The sequence below is a fragment of the Oncorhynchus clarkii genome, unplaced genomic scaffold (assembly GCF_045791955.1).
Source record: "Oncorhynchus clarkii lewisi isolate Uvic-CL-2024 unplaced genomic scaffold, UVic_Ocla_1.0 unplaced_contig_8895_pilon_pilon, whole genome shotgun sequence".
NCBI lineage: Eukaryota > Metazoa > Chordata > Actinopteri > Salmoniformes > Salmonidae > Oncorhynchus > Oncorhynchus clarkii.
This window is the reverse complement of record NW_027260951.1, coordinates 76,970-100,448: the sequence shown is the minus strand read 5'-3', so window position 1 is coordinate 100,448 and position 23,479 is coordinate 76,970. Positions and strand designations below refer to the sequence as shown.

Genomic DNA, 23,479 nt, shown 5'->3' with positions numbered 1-23,479 from the left:
TTCAAATTACATTGGAGCAGGTTCTGTTCTGTTCAAACTACACTGGAGCAGGTTCTGTTCTGTTCATACCACATTGGAGCAGGTTCTGTTCTGTTCATACTACATTGGAGCAGGTTCTGTTCTGTTCAAACTACACTGGAGCAGGTTCTGTTCATGCTACATTGGAGCAGGTTCTGTTCTGTTCAAACTACACTGGAGCAGGTTCTGTCCTGTTCTCTTCATACTACACTGAAGCAGGTCCTGTTCTGTTCCCTTCATACTACACTGGAGCAGGTTCTGTCCTGTTCTTTTCATACTACACTGGAGCAGGTTCTATTCTGTTCCCTTCATACTACATTGGAGCAGGTTCTGTTCCCTTCAAACTACATTAGAGCAGGTTCTGTTCTGTTCATACTACATTGGAGCAGGTTCTGTTCTGTTCATACTACATTGGAGCAGGTTCTGTTCTGTTCATACTACATTGGTGCAGGTTCTGTTCTGTTCATACTACATTGGAGCAGGTTCTGTTCTGTTCATACTACATTGGAGCAGGTTCTGTTCATACTACATTGGAGCAGGTTCTGTTCCCTTCAAACTACATTGGAGCAGGTTCTATTCTGTTCATACCACATTGGAGCAGGTTCTGTTCTGTTCATACTACATTGGAGCAGGTTCTGGTCTGTTCAAACTACATTGGAGCATGTTTCTTTTCTGTTCTGTTCATACTACATTGGAGCAGGTTCTGTTCTGTTCATTCTACATTGGAGCAGGTTCTGTTCTGTTCAAACTACATTGGAGCAGGTTTCTTTTCTGTTCTGTTCAAACTTCATTGGAGCAGGTTCTGTTCTGTTCATACTACATTGGAGCAGGTTCTGTTCTGTTCAAACTACATTGGAACCGGTTCTGTTCCCTTCAAACTACATTGGAGCAGGTTCTGTTCCCTTCAAACTACATTGGAGCAAGTTCGGTTCTGTTCATACCACATTGGAGCAGGTTCTGTTCTGTTCATACTATATTGGAGCAGGTTCTGTTCTGTTCATGCTACATTGGAGCAGGTTCTGTTCTGTTCAAACTACACTGGAGCAGGTTCTGTCCTGTTCTCTTCATACTACACTGAAGCAGGTCCTGTTCTGTTCTGTTCATACTACACTGGAGCAGGTTCTGTTCTGTTCTCTTCATACTACACTGGAGCAGGTTCTGTCCTGTTCTCTTCATACTACACTGAAGCAGATCCTGTTCTGTTCTGTTCATACTACATTGGAGCAGGTTCTGTTCTGTTCATACTACATTGGAGCAGGTTCTGTTCTGTTCATACTACATTGGTGCAGGTTCTGTTCTGTTCATACTACATTGGAGCAGGTTCTGTTCTGTTCATACTACATTGGAGCAGGTTCTGTTCATACTACATTGGAGCAGGTTCTGTTCCCTTCAAACTACATTGGAGCAGGTTCTATTCTGTTCATACCACATTGGAGCAGGTTCTGTTCTGTTCATACTACATTGGAGCAGGTTCTGGTCTGTTCAAACTACATTGGAGCATGTTTATTTTCTGTTCTGTTCATACTACATTGGAGCAGGTTCTGTTCTGTTCATTCTACATTGGAGCAGGTTCTGTTCTGTTCAAACTACATTGGAGCAGGTTCTGTTCTGTTCAAACTACACTGGAGCAGGTTCTGTTCTGTTCATACCACATTGGAGCAGGTTCTGTTCTGTTCATACTACATTGGAGCAGGTTCTGTTCCCTTCAAACTACATTGGAGCAGGTTCTATTCTGTTCATACCACATTGGAGCAGGTTCTGTTCTGTTCATACTACATTGGAGCAGGTTCTGGTCTGTTCAAACTACACTGGAGCAAGTTCTGTTCTGTTCATACTACATTGGAGCAGGTTCTGTTCTGTTCAAACTACATTGGAGCAGGTTCTGTTCTGTTCAAACTACACTGGAGCAGGTTCTGTTCTGTTCATACTACATTGGAGCAGGTTCTGTTCTGTTCAAACTACACTGGAGCAGGTTCTGTTCTGTTCATGCTACATTGGAGCAGGTTCTGTTCTGTTCAAACTACACTGGAGCAGGTCCTGTTCTGTTCCCTTCATACTACACTGGAGCAGGTTCTGTCCTGTTCTCTTCATACTACACTGGAGCAGGTTCTATTCTGTTCCCTTCATACTACATTGGAGCAGGTTCTGTTCCCTTCAAACTACATTGGAGCAGGTTCTGTTCTGTTCATACTACATTGGAGCAGGTTCTGTTCTGTTCATACTACATTGGAGCAGGTTCTGTTCTGTTCATACTACATTGGTGCAGGTTCTGTTCTGTTCATACTACATTGGAGCAGGTTCTGTTCTGTTCATACTACATTGGAGCAGGTTCTGTTCCCTTCAAACTACATTGGAGCAGGTTCTATTCTGTTCATACCACATTGGAGCAGGTTCTGTTCTGTTCATACTACATTGGAGCAGGTTCTGGTCTGTTCAAACTACATTGGAGCATGTTTATTTTCTGTTCTGTTCATACTACATTGGAGCAGGTTCTGTTCTGTTCATTCTACATTGGAGCAGGTTCTGTTCTGTTCAAATTACATTGGAGCAGGTTCTGTTCTGTTCAAACTACACTGGAGCAGGTTCTGTTCTGTTCATACCACATTGGAGCAGGTTCTGTTCTGTTCATACTACATTGGAGCAGGTTCTGTTCTGTTCAAACTACACTGGAGCAGGTTCTGTTCATGCTACATTGGAGCAGGTTCTGTTCTGTTCAAACTACACTGGAGCAGGTTCTGTCCTGTTCTCTTCATACTACACTGAAGCAGGTCCTGTTCTGTTCCCTTCATACTACACTGGAGCAGGTTCTGTCCTGTTCTTTTCATACTACACTGGAGCAGGTTCTATTCTGTTCCCTTCATACTACATTGGAGCAGGTTCTGTTCCCTTCAAACTACATTAGAGCAGGTTCTGTTCTGTTCATACTACATTGGAGCAGGTTCTGTTCTGTTCATACTACATTGGAGCAGGTTCTGTTCTGTTCATACTACATTGGTGCAGGTTCTGTTCTGTTCATACTACATTGGAGCAGGTTCTGTTCTGTTCATACTACATTGGAGCAGGTTCTGTTCATACTACATTGGAGCAGGTTCTGTTCCCTTCAAACTACATTGGAGCAGGTTCTATTCTGTTCATACCACATTGGAGCAGGTTCTGTTCTGTTCATACTACATTGGAGCAGGTTCTGGTCTGTTCAAACTACATTGGAGCATGTTTCTTTTCTGTTCTGTTCATACTACATTGGAGCAGGTTCTGTTCTGTTCATTCTACATTGGAGCAGGTTCTGTTCTGTTCAAACTACATTGGAGCAGGTTTCTTTTCTGTTCTGTTCAAACTTCATTGGAGCAGGTTCTGTTCTGTTCATACTACATTGGAGCAGGTTCTGTTCTGTTCAAACTACATTGGAACCGGTTCTGTTCCCTTCAAACTACATTGGAGCAGGTTCTGTTCCCTTCAAACTACATTGGAGCAAGTTCGGTTCTGTTCATACCACATTGGAGCAGGTTCTGTTCTGTTCATACTATATTGGAGCAGGTTCTGTTCTGTTCATGCTACATTGGAGCAGGTTCTGTTCTGTTCAAACTACACTGGAGCAGGTTCTGTTCTGTTCTCTTCATACTACACTGGAGCAGGTTCTGTCCTGTTCTCTTCATACTACACTGAAGCAGGTTCTGTTCTGTTCATACTACATTGGAGCAGGTTCTGTTCTGTTCATACTACATTGGAGCAGGTTCTGTTCTGTTCATACTACATTGGAGCAGGTTCTGTTCTGTTCATACTACATTGGAGCAGGTTCTGTTCTGTTCAAACTACATTGGAGCAGGTTCTGTTCCCTTCAAACTACATTGGAGCAGGTTTCTGTTCTGTTCATACTACATTGGAGCAGGTTCTGTTTTGTTCATTCTACATTGGAGCAGGTTCTGTTCTGTTCAAACTACATTGGAGCAGGTTTCTTTTCTGTTCTGTTCAAACTTCATTGGAGCAGGTTCTGTTCTGTTCAAACTACATTGGAGCAGGTTCTGTTCTGTTCGTACTACATTGGAGCATGTTCTGTTCATACTACATTGGAGCAGGTTCTGTTCTGTTCATACTACATTGGAGCAAGTTCTGTTCTGTTCATACTACATTGGAGCAGGTTCTGTTCTGTTCATACTACACTGGAGCAGGTTCTGTTCTGTTCAAACTACACTGGAGCAGGTCCTCCACTGTAGGCTCCAACCATCATCACCATACTACAGTCAACCAGGACAACAGTTGTTCAACCCAGATCTGTTTGGGTTTAATCCATGTGGTTTCATTGTATTACTGCATGTGTATTGTCTTTCCCTCAAGGGTCATTATTATAGTTGAGAAAACACCATTCTCCTCCATACCTTCACTTTTTACATGAGAGTTTACATGAAAGACTCTCCAGACATTATATATACACATAAGTAGAGACTCCTGAGGATGAATGGTTGAGCTCCTTTAGTTGACTTTGCGTGTGTGTGTGTGTGTGTGTGTGTGTGTGTGTGTGTGTGTGTGTGTGTGTGTGTGTGTGTGTGTGTGTGTGTTCAGGTGGTGGCCACAGAGCAGGACATCCCTCCCCTGTCTACAGCAGACTCAGAGAAGGGAGTGTACAGCCTGGAGAAGAGCCTGGCAGACTACATGCTGTCTGCTGTCATGTCTCTGCCTCGCTCAGACCAGGAGAAGAAGGTACATTACTGTAGACTACACCCTGACCCTCTATACCTGTTATACTGTTTCCCCAGTATAGTATGGTTACATTACTGTAGACTACACCCTGACCCTCTATACCTGATATACTGTTTCCCCAGTATAGTATGGTTTCTGTAGACTATAGATTATACACTGAGTATACAAAACATTAAGAACACCTGCTCTTTCCATGACCTAGCCTGACCAGGTGAATCCAGGTGAAAGGAATGATTTCTTATGGATGTCATTAGTTAAATCCACTTCAATCAGTGTAGATGAAGGGGAGGAAACAGGTTAAAAACTGATTTTTAGGCCTTGAGACAATTGAGACATGGATTGTGTATGTGCCATTCAGAGGGTGAATGGGCAAGACAAAAGATTGAAGTGACTTTGAACGGGGTTTGGTAGTAGGTGCCAGATTCACCGGTTAGAGTGTGTCAAGAACTGCAACGCTGCTGGTTTTTCACCCTTTCCAATGTTTATCAAGAATGGTCCCCCACCCAAAGGACATCCAGCCAACTTGGTACAACTGTGGGAAGCATTGGAGTCTACATGGGCCAGCATCTCTGTGGAACGCTTTCCACACCTTGTAGAGTCCAGGCCCGGACGAATCGAGACTGTTCTGATGTCAAAGGGGGGCAACTCAATATTAGGATAATATTATTGGCTGTTTTGTAGATTTGTGAACATATCAAAATACTTAAACTTACATGCAAAATACCTGCTGTTAACTTTTAAATGATTGGAATGAATTATCCAAAGAGAGTATAAAGATTTTTTATTTAAATCAATTTGTGATATCAAACTCTCACTCTAAAGAGGAACTAACCGGGTAGGGGATTGTTTTTATTGGGGGATTGTTCCCCGTTCCTCATGTTTTTTCCCAATCAATGTATAGACCTGCGTAACATAGAGCATGATGTATTTATTGGTAGACGTTGAGGGAGACGTTTGGTGCTGTGGAGAACACCCAGCAGAAGACTGAGCACCAGAGACCTCTACTGATCAACTGTCATGACGAGAGAGCCCTGAGACTGCACCACCTGCCTGTGAGAGACACACACACACACACACACACATACACACACACACACACACACACACACACACACACACACACACACACACGCACACACACAGGCACACGCACATACACACACAGGCTCTGTAATTAGCAGCAGCTGTATCCTCCAGGTACGGTCTCTGAGGGATGTGTTGTGTTGTAGCAGGTCCATAACAGCGTTGATGCGGTGAAGACAGAGACAGAGATGATGAGAAACACTCCGGTGTGGAATCTTCTCCGCTCTGTCCGCCCCCTGAGTGGAAATAGAACCAGACTGGCCCGCATCCAGGAGCTCACACACTACTGCACTGACGGTGAGGAGAGAACACACACACACACACACACACACACACACACACACTACTGCACCGACGGTGAGGAGAGAACACACACACACACTACTGCACCGACGGTGAGGAGAGAACACACACACACACACACACACACACACTACTGCACCGACGGTGAGGAGAGAACACACACACACACTACTGCACCGACGGTGAGGAGAGAACACACACACACACACACACTACTGCACTGACGGTGAGGAGAGAACACACACACACACTACTGAACCGACGGTGAGGAGAGAACACACACACACACACACTACTGCACCGACGGTGAGGAGAGAACACACACACACACACTACTGTACCGACGGTGAGGAGAGAACACACACACACACACACTACTGCACCGACGGTGAGGAGAGAACACACACACAGACACACACAGCCACATAGACACACTTACACACAGCCATGCACACTCACACAGACACACACACACCACACCACATACTCACACACAGCCACACACCACACACACACACACATGCATATACAAATCACACACACACAGACACGCACACACCACACAGACACACACTCTCAGCTCACAGCTCTGCGTTTTTTATAGCCTATGGAATTTTATGCAGACCAATTTAGCGTGATAGCCAGATTGCATTGTGGCTCAGGTGCGCTGAGTAGTGTTATTATTGCAGCCCAACCTGTATTTAGTCTTGGTAATTACAGAGCACAGTCCCACTAAAGACCAACAGATGGTGGGATGCTGTTAAATGATCACCCTGGCTGGTTGGTTCTGGGCTGGGGTGAGACACCCACTGGGCACAGACGTCAATTCAACGTCTATTCCACGATGTGTAAACAACGTTGATTCAACCAGTGTGTGCCCAGTGGGTCGCTGCTGCTACTGGCTGGTGGGATGAATACATTCTCCATGATGTTAGAGAGAGGAGACGGAGAGTTAAACTGAATAAATAGTCTGAGAGAGTCTGAGCTGTGGGCTACTTCATGAGGAAGGAGAGGTTCCATCCTGTACTATCACTACCAATGTGGTGCTCTGTTAGATCAGCAGAGTGAAATGCTGAATTCCAGATAGACCCCTACCTCCTACTCTCTAGGCATTCCTCAAGATCTGAAGAATCTGATAGGGTTAAAAAATATATGGTAATTACTTCCCCTAGACTGAATCAAGTTTTCAACATATACCATAGACCATATACCATATAGCTGTATACAGTTGAAGTCGGAAGTTTACATACACTCGTTTTTCAACCACTCCACAAATTTATTGTTAACAAACTATAGTTTTGGCAAGTCAGTTAGGACATCTGCATTGTGCATGACACAAGTAATTTTCTCAACAATTGTTTAGAGACAGATTATTTAACTTATAATTCGCTGTATCCCAATTCCAGTGGGTCAGAAGTTTACATACACTAAGTTGACTGTGCCTTTAAACAGCTTGGAACATTCCAGAAAATGATGTCATTGCTTTAGAAGCTTCTGATAGGCTAATTGACATAATTTGAGTCAATTGCAGGTGTACCTGTGGATGTATTTCAAGGTCTATCTTCAAACTCAGTGCCTCTTTGCTTGACATCATGGGAAAATCAAAAGAAATCAGCCAAGACCTCAGAAAAAAAATAGTAGACCTCCGCAAGTCTGGTTATTCCTTGGGAGCAATTTTCAAACGCGTAAAGGTACCACGTTCATCTGTACAAACAATAGTACACAAGTATAAACACCATGGGACCACACAGCCGTCATACCGCTCAGGAAGGTGACCCGTTCTGTCTCCTAGAGATGAACATACTTTGGTGCGAAAAGTGCAAATCAATCCCCAACAACAGCAAATGACCTTGTGAAGATGCTGGAGGAAACAGGTACAAAAGTATCTATGTCCACAGTAAAACGAGTCCTATAACCTGAAAGGCCGCTCAGCAAGGAAGAAGCCACTGCTCCAGAACGACCATAAAAAAGCCAACTGCAAATGGGGACAAAGATCGTACTTTTTGGAGAAATGTCCTCTGGTCTGATGAAACAACAATAGAACTGTTTGGCCATAATGACCATCTTTATGTTTGGAGGAAAAGGGTGGACGCTTGCAAGCCGAAGAACACCATCCCAAACGTGAAGCTAATTAATTACTTAAAAATCATACAATGTGATTTTCTGGATTTTTTTTTAGATTCCGTCTCTCACAGTTGAAGTGTACCTATGATAAAAATTACAGACCTCTACATGCTTTGTATGTGGAAGACCTGCAAAATCAGCAGTGTATCAAATACTTGTTCTCCCCACTGTAGCTCTATACCTATCCATATAGCTCTATACCATATAGCTCTATACCATATCGCTCTACACCATATAGCTCTATACCTATCCATATAGCTCTATACCAAATAGCTCTATACCATATAGCTCTATACCATATAGCTCTATACCTATCCATATAGCTCTATACCATATAGCTCTATACCATATCGCTCTGTACCATATAGCTCTATACCATATAGCTCTATACCTATCCATATAGCTAGCTCTATACCATATCGCTCTACACCATATACCTCTATACCTATCCATATAGCTCTATACCATATAGCTCTATACCATATAGCTCTATACCTATCCATATAGCTCTATACCATATAGCTCTATACCATATAGCTCTATACCTATCCATATAGCTCTATACCATATAGCTCTATACCATATCGCTCTATACCATATAGCTCTATACCTATCCATATAGCTCTATACCATATAGCTCTATACCATATAGCTCTATACCTATCAGAATGCATCAGATCTTGATTTGGGATTCAGCATAAGTGTGTGGTGTTCTGCAGTGGAGGCTTCTGAGGGGAGGACGGCTCATAATAATGGCTGGAACGAAGCAAATGGAATTCCACCTATTACGCTCCAGCCAGTACCACGAGCCCGTCCTCCCCAATGAAATTGCCAACAACCTCCTGTGTTATTCTGATGGGTGTCTTTACAGAGTCTCTGAGCTGGCCGGAGGTGGAGAGAGTGGTCAGACAGTTTGTGTTTGAGAGCATGCCCCTGACCCAGCTGGAGGAGGGAGGCCTACTGACCTCTGCTGGTTCCCCTCAACCTACCTGCCTGCCCTGGGACGACCCGGTCTGCTTCGCCAAGAACTACCTCAGACACATCAACAAGACACAAGGTACAGACGTTCTATGAACTCTGACACTAGGGATGTTAACGCTTAACCGTTAATCGGTTTGCCGCCGAAAATACATAGACCGGCATGCTTATCGGTCTATAGGTTAATTTGCATAATTTAGTGGAATTTAATTGCCGCTTGTGTATTTTCATTAGTTGTCATGCATCTTATTTATCACAGGCGCACAGCATACAGAGACTAGTTTGAGGAGATTAATATCCTACCACCTGTCAGACAGCAGCAGAGTAGCTCCTCAAAAAGCCTGTAGGTTACTGAAGTGAAACCTGCTGTTGGAAGCCCACTCATTATGCAACCGTGTGTTAAAAACTTCAAATGTACTGAGGCACATATTGGTCTGAATCCAGACTAGTCTACTACCAGATGTGTTGGTCTGAATCCAGACTAGTCTACTACCAGATGTCTTGGTCTGAATCCAGACTAGTCTACGACCAGGTGTGTTGGTCTGAATCCAGACTAGTCTACTACCAGATGTGTTGGTCTGAATCCAGACTAGTCTACTACCAGATGTCTTGGTCTGAATCCAGACTAGTCTACTACCAGGTCTGTTGGTCTGAATCCAGACTAGTCTACTACCAGATGTGTTGGTCTGAATCCAGACTAGTTTACTACCAGGTCTGTTGGTCTGAATCCAGACTAGTCTACTACCAGATGTGTTGGTCTGAATCCAGACTAGTCTACTACCAGGTCTGTTGGTCTGAATCCAGACTAGTCTACTACCAGATGTGTTGGTCTGAATCCAGACTAGTCTCCTACCAGATGTGTTGGTCTGAATCCAGACTAGTCTCCTACCAGATGTGTTGGTCTGAATCCAGACTAGTCTCCTACCAGATGTGTTGGTCTGAATCCAGACTAGTCTACTACCAGATGTGTTGGTCTGAATCCAGACTAGTCTATTACCAGAACTGTTGGTCTGAATCCGGACTAGTCTACTACCAGATGTGTTGGTCTCAATCCAGACTAGTCTACTACCAGATGTGTTGGTCTCAATCCAGACTAGTCTACTACCAGGTCTTTTGGTCTGAATCCAGACTAGTCTACTACCAGATGTGTTGGTCTGAATCCAGACTAGTCTACTACCAGGTCTGTTGGTCTGAATCCAGACTAGTCTACTACCAGATGTGTTGGTCTGAATCCAGACTAGTCTACTACCAGGTCTTTTGGTCTGAATCCAGACTAGTCTACTACCAGATGTGTTGGTCTGAATCCAGACTAGTCTACTACCAGGTCTGTTGGTCTGAATCCAGACTAGTCTACTACCAGATGTGTTGGTCTGAATCCAGACTAGTCTCCTACCAGATGTGTTGGTCTGAATCCAGACTAGTCTCCTACCAGATGTGTTGGTCTGAATCCAGACTAGTCTACTACCAGATGTGTTGGTCTGAATCCAGACTAGTCTACTACCAGAACTGTTGGTCTGAATCCGGGCTAGTCTACTACCAGATGTGTTGGTCTCAATCCAGACTAGTCTACTACCAGGTCTTTTGGTCTGAATCCAGACTAGTCTACTACCAGATGTGTTGGTCTGAATCCAGACTAGTCTACCTCCAGGTCTGTTGGTCTGAATCCAGACTAGTCTACTACCAGATGTGTTGGTCTGAATCCAGACTCGTCTACTACCAGGTCTGTTGGTCTGAATCCAGACTAGTCTACTACCAGATGTGTTGGTCTGAATCCAGACTAGTCTACTACCAGATGTGTTGGTCTCAATCCAGACTAGTCTACCTCCAGGTCTGTTGGTCTGAATCCAGACTAGTCTACTACCAGGTCTGTTGGTCTGAATCCAGACTAGTCTACTACCAGATGTGTTGGTCTGAATCCAGACTAGTCTACTACCAGAACTGTTGGTCTGAATCCGGACTAGTCTACTACCAGATGTGTTGGTCTCAATCCAGACTAGTCTACTACCAGGTCTTTTGGTCTGAATCCAGACTAGTCTACTACCAGGTCTTTTGGTCTGAATCCAGACTAGTCTACTACCAGATGTGTTGGTCTGAATCCAGACTAGTCTACTACCAGGTCTGTTGGTCTGAATCCAGACTAGTCTACTACCAGATGTGTTGGTCTGAATCCAGACTAGTCTACTACCAGGTCTTTTGGTCTGAATCCAGACTAGTCTACTACCAGATGTGTTGGTCTGAATCCAGACTAGTCTACTACCAGGTCTGTTGGTCTGAATCCAGACTAGTCTACTACCAGATGTGTTGGTCTGAATCCAGACTAGTCTCCTACCAGATGTGTTGGTCTGAATCCAGACTAGTCTCCTACCAGATGTGTTGGTCTGAATCCAGACTAGTCTACTACCAGATGTGTTGGTCTGAATCCAGACTAGTCTACTACCAGAACTGTTGGTCTGAATCCGGACTAGTCTACTACCAGATGTGTTGGTCTCAATCCAGACTAGTCTACTACCAGGTCTTTTGGTCTGAATCCAGACTAGTCTACTACCAGATGTGTTGGTCTGAATCCAGACTAGTCTACTACCAGGTCTGTTGGTCTGAATCCAGACTAGTCTACTACCAGATGTGTTGGTCTGAATCCAGACTAGTCTACTACCAGGTCTTTTGGTCTGAATCCAGACTAGTCTACTACCAGGTCTGTTGGTCTGAATCCAGACTAGTCTACTACCAGATGTGTTGGTCTGAATCCAGACTAGTCTACTACCAGGTCTGTTGGTCTGAATCCAGACTAGTCTACTACCAGATGTGTTGGTCTGAATCCAGACTAGTCTACTACCAGATGTGTTGGTCTCAATCCAGACTAGTCTACCTCCAGGTCTGTTGGTCTGAATCCAGACTAGTCTACTACCAGGTCTGTTGGTCTGAATCCAGACTAGTCTACTACCAGATGTGTTGGTCTGAATCCAGACTAGTCTACTACCAGAACTGTTGGTCTGAATCCGGACTAGTCTACTACCAGATGTGTTGGTCTCAATCCAGACTAGTCTACTACCAGGTCTTTTGGTCTGAATCCAGACTAGTCTACTACCAGATGTGTTGGTCTGAATCCAGACTAGTCTACTACCAGGTCTGTTGGTCTGAATCCAGACTAGTCTACTACCAGATGTGTTGGTCTGAATCCAGACTAGTCTACTACCAGGTCTGTTGGTCTGAATACAGACTAGTCTACTACCAGATGTGTTGGTCTGAATCCAGACTAGTCTACTACCAGGTCTGTTGGTCTGAATCCAGACTAGTCTACTACCAGTTGTGTTGGTCTGAATCCAGACTAGTCTACTACCAGATGTGTTGGTCTCAATCCAGACTAGTCTACCTCCAGGTCTGTTGGTCTGAATCCAGACTAGTCTACTACCAGGTCTGTTGGTCTGAATCCAGACTAGTCCACTACCAGATGTGTTGGTCTGAATCCAGACTAGTCTACTACCAGGTCTGTTGGTCTGAATCCAGAATAATCTACTACCAGATGTGTTGGTCTGAATCCAGACTAGTCTACTACCAGATGTGTTGGTCTGAATCCAGACTAGTCTACTACCAGATGTGTTGGTCTGAATCCAGACTAGTCTACCTCCAGGTCTGTTGGTCTGAATCCAGACTAGTCTACCTCCAGGTCTGTTGGTCTGAATCCAGACTAGTCTACCTCCAGGTCTGTTGGTCTGAATCCAGACTCGTCTACTACCAGGTCTGTTGGTTTGAATCCAGACTAGTCTACTACCAGATGTGTTGGTCTGAATCCAGACTAGTCTACCTCCAGGTCTGTTGGTCTGAATCCAGACTAGTCTACTACCAGATGTGTTGGTCTGAATCCAGACTAGTCTACCTCCAGGTCTGTTGGTCTGAATCCAGACTCGTCTACTACCAGATGTGTTGGTCTGATTCCTCTACAGGTAAAGCGTTCCACCTCCAGGATGAATCAGAGGAGAGTTTGTCTGATGTCGTAGATGTTACTGAGATGCAGAGAAGCCGGATGCGATCGCTCAGTGACTGGCACTATACTGAGCACCACAACGCCAATGTCTTTCCCCAGGTCAACATCAATCAATACCTTCTGATTTCTGGCTCCTTTTTGTGACCATTTGTGATCCTCAGGGAACACAGAGAGGAAAACAACCACAGCATGTTCTAGTGACCCCCTTGTTGTCTTGCTGTAGATTCTCCACTCTGCCTCTCAGTCCTACCGCTGCATGGACACCTTCTGTGGTAGTCTGGACAACACCCTGTTCATCGTCTGTCACAATCCCATGAGCCCTCAACGCCAGTGCAAGGAATTATGGGACATGGCCCTCCACACCAACGTTGGGTTCAGGTACAGTTAAAAAAAATATCAAGCAAATTTCACATTTGCTATAAATCAGTTGTTTAACAGCTGGATATATATTTTCTTCAAACCCATTTTGTTGATTTCTTTTTGTGTTAGAAAACGATAAAATCACAGAGTACATTAGACTCTGGGTCCTGTTTAGGATTGTATTTATTAAAACCCGACCGCTTTCCACCGTTCCCTCTCTGTCGTCAGGAAGTACCTTGAGCACGTGGCCAACTCTATATCTGACTGGACCGAGGAGGAGGAGGTGAAGGGGCTAGCTCTGCAGGCCAAGAGAGAGGCAGAGAAACTGAGAGGGCCCACCCCGCCTGACTCCTCAGAGAAAGGCAGGACAGAGTCGGCTAAGGGCACCAAGAAGGGCACTGTCTCAACAAAACACACTGCAAGTAAGGAAGCCAAAATATCAGTCAAAACAGGCTGAAATCCATTGGTATAACATACACACTCATTACCATGGATACATCAATTACAATAGATGAAAAACAGCACTAAGAGTAGTACTAGTAGTTACAGTGCTACAGTCCCCCTGTGATGTAAACGTTGTGTCCCTGTGTACCTGAAGCCTCCCCAGCCAAGTCTCCTGTCCCAGAGGAAGGTCCTCCAGACCAGTACATCAGAGAAGACTCGCTCAAAGTAACGGACTCTGTCTTGCTGTCTTCCACCCCGTTTTATAGTGATTCATGTATTCAGTATCTTTAATACAGTCTGATGATTCTAACTGTGCTGCTGATGTTCTTATACCAACTCATCTCTGTCCAGGCGTGGAAGATGGAGCAGGGCAGACAGAAGGAGGAGGAACAGGTGAAGAAAGCTAAGAAAGATAAAGGAGGGAAGGGGGCGGAGCGCGCCGACTCGTCCAAGGAGAACAAGAAAACAACCCCCTCGACCACGAAGAAGAGCAGGGAGGACGTGACCCCTGACCTGGCTCTGGGGACCCCTGGAGAACAGAGAGCGAAGCTGCAGTCGCCCACCGACGTCTTCACTGTGAGTCTATAAACACCCTTTAAAAGGCACAATATGGCATTCCACCTTCGTAATGGCATCATTCTGTGGTTGGTAACTGGTTTTCTGGGTGAGCAGATATGGGGATATATTCCCAGCAGATACTAGTAATGGCATCATTCTGTGGTTGGTAACTGGTTTTCTGGGTGAGCAGATATGGGGATATAGTCCCAGCAGATACTAGTAATGACATCATTCTGTGGTTGGTAACTGGTTTTCTGGGTGAGGAGATATGGGGATATAGTCCCAGCAGATACTAGTAATGACATCATTCTGTGGTTGGTAACTGGTTTTCTGGGTGAGGAGATATGGGGATATAGTCCCAGCAGATACTAGTAATGACATCATTCTGTGGTTGGTAACTGGTTTTCTGGGTGAGGAGATATGGGGATATATTCCCAGCAGATACTAGTAATGACATCATTCTGTGGTTGGTAACTGGTTTTCTGGTTGAGGAGATATGGGGATATATTCCCAGCAGATACTAGTAATGACATCATTCTGTGGTTGGTAACTGGTTTTCTGGGTGAGGAGATATGGGGATATAGTCCCAGGAGATACTAGTAATGACATCATTCTGTGGTTGGTAACTGGTTTTCTGGGTGAGGAGATATGGGGATATATTCCCAGCAGATACTAGTAATGACATCATTCTGTGGTTGGTAACTGGTTTTCTGGGTGAGGAGATATGGGGATATAGTCCCAGCAGATACTAGTAATGACATCATTCTGTGGTTGGTAACTGGTTTTCTGGGTGAGGAGATATGGGGATATATTCCCAGCAGATACTAGTAATGACATCATTCTGTGGTTGGTAACTGGTTTTCTGGGTGAGGAGATATGGGGATATATTCCCAGCAGATACTAGATAGATCATGTTTTACTGTGCTGTTATGGCATGGTGCCTTTCACCCTAAAAGTATCTGCTGCAACAATATCAACAGAATGAGGACCTTTTTAAAAATTTTAAATGAGTGTGTGTGTGTGTGTGTGAAGGGATTCACTGGTTACAGCATGGAGGGGCAGCTGATCCAGGTCTCAGGCCAGGTCCACTCCCTATACCCCTCTGACGGAGGCCACATCCAGGTGGAGACCATCCACTTTGTCCAGGGTGAACACACACCACTATTACCATACACACTTTCGCTCTCTTTTATTCACACGTTGATTCTCTAAGGCTGCGTTTACACAGGCCGCCCAATTCTGATCTTTTTTTCCCCACTAATTGGTCTTTTGACCAATCAGATGAGCTCTGAAAAAGATCTGATGTGAAAAGATCTGATGTGATTGGTCAAAAGACCAATTAGTGTAAAAAAAAAAAAAACAGAATTGGGCTGCCTGTGTAAACATAGCCATAGCCGATGTTCTGTTTCCAGGGTCGACGCTCATCAAGGTGTGTGTGATGAAGGACAAGCATCATTTGTACAGCCACATCACCCAGCCAAACAGACACCAGGAGGAGAGCCCAAAGGACGCGGTCCCCATGGAGACACAGAGTCCCACCAATAAGAGTGTTTGGCTGGGCTCCTTCTCAGCTGTGCTGGACAGCGGCATCCACCTCTCCTACAGTCACTACGGCCCCACAGGGGAGCAGGGTGAACACCTTACACTGATGCTGTCTGTTTCTCTGTCATTAAACCACTTGGTGTACTGTTCCTGTTATGGGGACATAGTCTGGTCCCTATGTTGAGTGTGGTGATGTCTAGCTTTAAGGTGACTACGGTAACAGTCTGGTTGTTGACGTGTCTGTAGGTGAGATGGAGGCCGGTCAGGACTCTGATCTAGACATGCCCACAGACTCCAGTCTCTCCCCCGTCCCCTCGACCCTCCTCTCCTCCTCATTGTCCCGGGAGAAACTCAACTCCTCCCACAGAGCCAAGGGGGTGCAGCCGTCCAAAGAGACCAACAAGTCTTCAACACACAGAGAGGAAGAGGAGCAGGTGGATCCATACTATCGACCGTCGCCAACAGAAACATTTAGTTTCCATGGCGTCTGTTCAGTTGTAGAGTTTTGTTGTTGACAACGTTGTCATACTGATACCAATGGTATAACGTTATGCTCTCGTCATCTATGTTCTTCCTGTTGACGTACCTGCTGTGTGTTATTCCCTTCATGTGTCTGGCTGTGTTGTCCCCTGCCAGACCAGAGAGTGTGTGGGTCAGGCTGTGTTATCTGGCAGCGCTCCGTTCCAGAGACTAAACCTCTCCACCCCCAGTGGTCTGCTGCTGCAGTTCCTCAGGGAGGATACAGACGGTCAGTGTGTGTGTGTCCAGACAGTGTATGTGTGTGTGTCCAGACGGTGTGTGTGTGTGTCCAGACGGTGTGTGTGTGTGTCCAGACAGTGTGTGTGTGTATCCAGACAGTATGTGTGTGTGTCCAGACAGTGTATGTGTGTGTCAAGACAGTGTGTGTGTGTATATCCAGACAGTGTGTGTGTAACTGTAGTTTTGGTTACTGTAGGCAGTACTCCAGAGGGTCAGTGTGTGTGTGTGTAACTGTAGTTTTGGTTACTGTAGGCAGTACTCCAGAGGGTCAGTGTGTGTGTGTATAACTGTAGTTTTGGTTACTGTAGGCAGTACTCCAGAGGGTCAGTGTGTGTGTGTATAACTGTAGTTTTGGTTACTGTAGGCAGTACTCCAGAGGGTCAGTGTGTGTGTGTGTAACTGTAGTTTTGGTTACTGTAGGCAGTACTCCAGAGGGTCAGTGTGTGTTGGTGAGACAGACTTTCCCCCTACACTGCAGTGACAGTAGGGAGCCTCACCTCACAGACCCATCGTTACACAGTGAGTTGTCTAGGGTCATCACTGGTCAGGGCACCGTGGTCAAGTACATGAGAGACGGATCAACACAGGTACTGGCAAACACAATACACACACACACACACACACACACACACACACACACACACACACACATTAAGCTCCTCCCTCCTGGCAAACACAATACACACACACACACACATACATTAAGCTCCTCCCTCCCCACCTTATATAATGTTTACATACCCTACATTACTCATCTGATATGTACAGTGCCTTGCGAAAGTATTCGGCCCCCTTGAACTTTGCGACCTTTTGCCACATTTCAGGCTTCAAACATAAAGATATAAAACTGTATTTTTTTGTGAAGAATCAACAACAAGTGGGACACAATCATGAAGTGGAACGACATTTATTGGATATTTCAAACTTTTTTAACAAATCAAAAACTGAAAAATTGGGCGTGCAAAATTATTCAGCCCCCTTAAGTTAATACTTTGTAGCGCCACCTTTTGCTGCGATTACAGCTGTAAGTCGCTTGGGGTATGTCTCTATCAGTTTTGCACATCGAGAGACTGAAATTTTTTCCCATTCCTCCTTGCAAAACAGCTCGAGCTCAGTGAGGTTGGATGGAGAGCATTTGTGAACAGCAGTTTTCAGTTCTTTCCACAGATTCTCGATTGGATTCAGGCCTGGACTTTGACTTGGCCATTCTAACACCTGGATATGTTTATTTTTGAACCATTCCATTGTAGATTTTGCTTTATGTTTTGGATCGTTGTCTTGTTGGAAGACACATCTCCGTCCCAGTCTCAGGTCTTTTGCAGACTCCATCAGGTTTTCTTCCAGAATGGTCCTGTATTTGGCTCCATCCATCTTCCCATCAATTTTAACCATCTTCCCTGTCCCTGCTGAAGAAAAGCAGGCCCAAACCATGATGCTGCCACCACCATGTTTGACAGTGGGGATGGTGTGTTCAGGGTGATGAGCTGTGTTGCTTTTACGCCAAACATAACGTTTTGCATTGTTGCCAAAAAGTTCAATTTTGGTTTCATCTGACCAGAGCACCTTCTTCCACATGTTTGGTGTGTCTCCCAGGTGGCTTGTGGCAAACTTTAAACGACACTTTTTATGGATATCTTTAAGAAATGGCTTTCTTCTTGTCACTCTTCCATAAAGGCCAGATTTGTGCAATATACGACTGATTGTTGTCCTATGGACAGAGTCTCCCACCTCAGCTGTAGATCTCTAGCTCTCTACGCTTTTGACGGACCTCTGAGACTATCACAGTGCAGACTTGATTACACACAGGTGGATTGTATTTATCATCATTAGTCATTTAGGTCAACATTGGATCATTCAGAGATCCTCACTGAACTTCTGGAGAGAGTTTGCTGCACTGAAAGTAAAGGGGCTGAATAATTTTGCACGCACAATTTCTCAGTTTTTGATTTGTTAAAAAAGTTTGAAATATCCAATAAATGTCGTTCCACTTCATGATTGTGTCCCACTTGTTGTTGATTCTTCACAAAAAAATACAGTTTTATATCTTTATGTTTGAAGCCTGAAATGTGGCAAAAGTTTGCAAAGTTCAAGGGGGCCGAATACTTTCGCAAGGCACTGCATATACTGTACTCTATACCATCTACTGCATCTTGCCTATGCCGTTCGGCCATCGCTCATCCACATATTTATATGTACATATTCTTATTCATTCCTTTACACTTGTGTGTATTAGGTAGTTGTTGTGAAATTGTTAGATTACTTGTTAGATATTACTGCATGGTCGGAACTAGAAGCACAAGCATTTCACTACACTCGCATTAACATCTGCTAACCGTGTGTATGTGACCAATAAGATTTGATTTGTCCCTGTGTAGGTGCTGTTTGCAGACGGTTCAGTCAGTAGCAGTACAGACTCAGGACCCATCGTCTCCTCTCCTCCTGAACCCCCTGCGAAGGAGGAAGAGGTAGTGAAGGAGACTCCGATACCGGAGAGAAAAGACAGCAAGGACAAGAAGGGTAATCACATTTCTAACAAATCATATGGACCTTGATTTATATCCGTAGGTCTTTTATACAGAACCAGTCAAAACCTACTCCTTCCAAGGGGTTTTCTTTATTTTGACTTTTGTTCTATATTGTGGAATAATAGTGAAGACATCACAACTATGAAATAACACATATGGAATCATGTAGTAACCAAAAAAGTGTTAAACAGATCAAAATATATTTTCTATTTAAGATTCTTCAAAGTAGCCACCCTTTGCATTGCTGACAGCTTTGCACACTCTTGGCATTCTCTCAACCAGGTTCATGAGGTAGTCACCTGCAATGCATTTCAATTGACAGGTGTGCATTGTTGAAAGTTAATTTGTGGAATTTCTTTCCTTAATGCATTTGAGCCAATCAGTTGTGTTGTGACAAGGTGTTGTGTTGTGACAATACAGAAGAGCCCTATTTGGTAAAAGACCATGTCCATGTTATGGAAAGAACAGCTCAAATAAGCAAAGAGAAATGACAGTCCATCATTACTTTAAGACGTGAAGGTCAGTCAATACGGAACATTTCAATAACTTTGAAAGTTTCTTCAAGTGCAGTCACAAAAACCATCAAGCGCTATGATGAAACTGTCTCTCATGAGGACCGCCACAGGAATGGAAGACCCAGAGTTACTTCTGCTGCAGAGGATAAGTTCATTAGAGTTACCAGCCACTACTAAAGGACACCAATAAGAAGAAGAGACTTGCTTGGGTCAAGAAACACAAGCAAGGGACATTAGACCGGTGGAAATCTGTCCTTTGGTCTGATGAGTCCAAATTTCAGATTTTTGGTTCCAACTGCTGTGTCTTTGTGAGACGCAGAGTAGGTGAACGGATTATCTCAGCATGTGTGGTTCCCACCGTGAAGCATGGAGGAGGAGGTGTGATGGTGTGGGGGTGCTTTGCTGGTGACACTGTCTGTGATTTATTTAGGATTCAAGGCACACTTAACCAGCATGGTCACCACAGCGTTCTGCAGTGATATGCAATCCCATCTGGTTTGCGCTTAGTGGGACTATCTTTTTCAACAGGACAATGACCCAAAACACACCTCCAGGCTGTGTAAGGTCTATTAGACCAAGGAGAGTGATGGAGTGCTGCATCAGATGACCTGGCCTCCACAATCACCTGACCTCAAACCATTCCAGGTGGTTTGGGATGAGTTGGACTGCAGGGTGAAGGAAAAGCAGCCAACAAGTGCTCAGCGCATGTGGGAACTCCTTCAAGACTCTTGGAAAATAATTCCTCATGAAGCTGGTTAAGAGAATGCCAAGAGTGTGCAAAGCTGTCATCAAGGCAAGGGTGGCTACATAGAATAATCTAAAATATGAAATATATTTTGATTTGTTTAACACTTTTTTGGTTACTACATGATTCTTCTATATGTGTTATTTCATAGTTTTGATGTCTTCACTATTATTCTACAATAGTAAAAATAAACAAAACCCTGGGAAAAGTAGGTTTGTCCAAACTTCAGACTGGTACTGTATATTTGATTTGTCTTCCTATTAGACCTTTACTGTGTCAGTCTGAAATCTATTGGCTTCACAACCTTTAATGTTGTTGAGTATCGGTGCTTGAGAAAGACAAAGGGGAGATGAGGGGTTGTGTGTCTGGGCAGGTAAACTGGGTTCCAAGCAGAGCCTGGGGGCTGACCAGAGTCAGAGTGACCCAGAGCCCAGGGAGGAGCAGAGGTCGTCAGACCACACCCAGGGCAGACAGGGGGTCTGTTGGGTCACCACCAGCCCCTCCGGACACAGAGTAGCCACCATGGGGGACCAGACCACAGACCCTGGCCCGGTCCTGGTCTTCAGAGCCACAGACCCTGTCAGCCAAACTGTGAGCATACGAACCAGCAACATGGTCTGCTAACATCGTGGTTGGTAATAACACGTTTGAGTTTTCTCACGACCTTTTGCAAAAGTCCAAAATGGTGGGTTAGCTGATACTCTGAAGGTGTCAACATTTTGACTTCCTACACATGTGATATGTAAAAGTAGCTCTTCTGCCTTGTCTCTGTGTGAGCAGGTTGTTATCACCCGGGAGGACAAGGTGATGTCTGTGCTGGACAGAGACGGGACGGTGATCGTCGACCATGCAGACGGAACCAGGATCACTACCCTGTACCAGGAGAGAGAGGCTCTCAGTGGGTGGTGCCAGGAACACATTAACCCAGGTTAAAGGCTAACTGCTAAATGGTCTGATACAGGTTAAAGGCTATACTACTAACTACTACCTGGTCTGATACAGGTTAAAGGCTATACTACTAACTACTACCTGGTCTGATACAGGTTAAAGGCTATCCTACTACCTGGTCGGATACAGGCTAAAGGCTATCCTACTACCTGGTCGGATACAGGCTAAAGGCTATACTACTAACTACTACCTGGTCTGATACAGGTTAAAGGCTATACTACTAACTACTACCTGGTCTGATACAGGTTAAAGGCTATCCTACTAACTACTACCTGGTCTGATACAGGTTAAAGGCTATCCTACTAACTACTACCTGGTCGGATACAGGTTAAAGGCTATACTACTAACTACTACCTGGTCTGATACAGGTTAAAGGCTATCCTACTAACTACTACCTGGTCGGATACAGGTTAAAGGCTATACTACTAACTACTACCTGGTCTGATACAGGTTAAAGGCTATACTACTAACTACTACCTGGTCTGATACAGGTTAAAGGCTATCCTACTAACTACTACCTGGTCTGATACAGGTTAAAGGCTATACTACTAACTACTACCTGGTCTGATACAGGTTAAAGGCTATACTACTAACTACTACCTGGTCTGATACAGGTTAAAGGCTATCCTACTAACTACTACCTGGTCGGATACAGGTTAAAGGCTATACTACTAACTACTACCTGGTCTGATACAGGTTAAAGGCTATACTACTAACTACTACCTGGTCTGATACAGGTTAAAGGCTATACTACTAACTACTACCTGGTCTGATACAGGTTAAAGGCTATACTACTAACTACTACCTGGTCTGATATAGGTTAAAGGCTATACTACTAACTACTACCTGGTCTGATACAGGTTAAAGGCTATACTACTAACTACTACCTGGTCTGATACAGGTTAAAGGCTATACTACTAACTACTACCTGGTCGGATACAGGTTAAAGGCTATACTACTAACTACTACCTGGTCGGATACAGGTTAAAGGCTATCCTACTAACTACTACCTGGTCTGATACAGGTTAAAGGCTATACTACTAACTACTACCTGGTCGGATACAGGTTAAAGGCTATACTACTAACTACTACCTGGTCGGATACAGGTTAAAGGCTATCCTACTAACTACTACCTGGTCTGATACAGGTTAAAGGCTATCCTACTAACTACTACCTGGTCGGATACAGGTTAAAGGCTATACTACTAACTACTACCTGGTCTGATACAGGTTAAAGGCTATACTACTAACTATAACCTGATCTGATACAGGTTAAAGGCTATACTACTAACTAGTACCTGGTCTGATACAGGTTAAAGGCTATCCTACTAACTACTACCTGGTCTGATACAGGTTAAAGGCTATACTACTAACTTGTCTAATACATTAGTAGTGTATATTATGCGTTACCAGGACAGAGACAACAGTGTGTAGGAAGGATGGTTCATGGTGTGATAATGTCTACGTTGTGTTACCAGGACAGAGACAACAGTGTGTGTAGGAAGGATGGTTCATGGTGTGATAATGTCTACGTTGTGTTACCAGGACAGAGACAACAGTGTGTGTAGGAAGGATGGTTCATGGTGTGATAATGTCTACGTTGTGTTACCAGGACAGAGACAACAGTGTGTAGGAAGGATGGTTCATGGTGTGATAATGTCTACGTTGTGTTACCAGGACAGAGACAACAGTGTGTAGGAAGGATGGTTCATGGTGTGATAATGTCTACGTTGTGTTACCAGGACAGAGACAACAGTGTGTGGTAAGGATGGTTCATGGTGTGATAATGTCTACGTTGTGTTACCAGGGGAGAGGTCCAGCAGTGGGTGTCATAAGGAGAAGGTGGTGATGGTGTGATAATGTCTATGTTGTGTTACCAGGACAGAGACAACAGTGTGTAG

General features: G+C 44.4%; 1 protein-coding gene across 1 annotated transcript in view; it reads left to right on the top strand.

Annotated features, from left to right (window-relative positions):
• The window catches only part of LOC139402498 (sperm-associated antigen 17-like), a 44,642-nt gene that overhangs the window by 7,102 nt on the left and 14,061 nt on the right, over positions 1-23,479 (top strand). Inside the window, 18 exon segments of the mRNA XM_071146474.1 lie at positions 4,576-4,713; positions 5,652-5,765; positions 5,946-6,093; positions 9,095-9,243; positions 12,938-12,961; positions 13,163-13,282; positions 13,407-13,561; positions 13,772-13,965; positions 14,142-14,212; positions 14,339-14,563; positions 15,578-15,692; positions 15,958-16,176; positions 16,334-16,521; positions 16,724-16,835; positions 17,267-17,433; positions 19,222-19,363; positions 21,005-21,222; positions 21,412-21,559. Of these exon segments, the coding sequence (XP_071002575.1) occupies positions 4,576-4,713; positions 5,652-5,765; positions 5,946-6,093; positions 9,095-9,243; positions 12,938-12,961; positions 13,163-13,282; positions 13,407-13,561; positions 13,772-13,965; positions 14,142-14,212; positions 14,339-14,563; positions 15,578-15,692; positions 15,958-16,176; positions 16,334-16,521; positions 16,724-16,835; positions 17,267-17,433; positions 19,222-19,363; positions 21,005-21,222; positions 21,412-21,559 (2,647 nt within the window).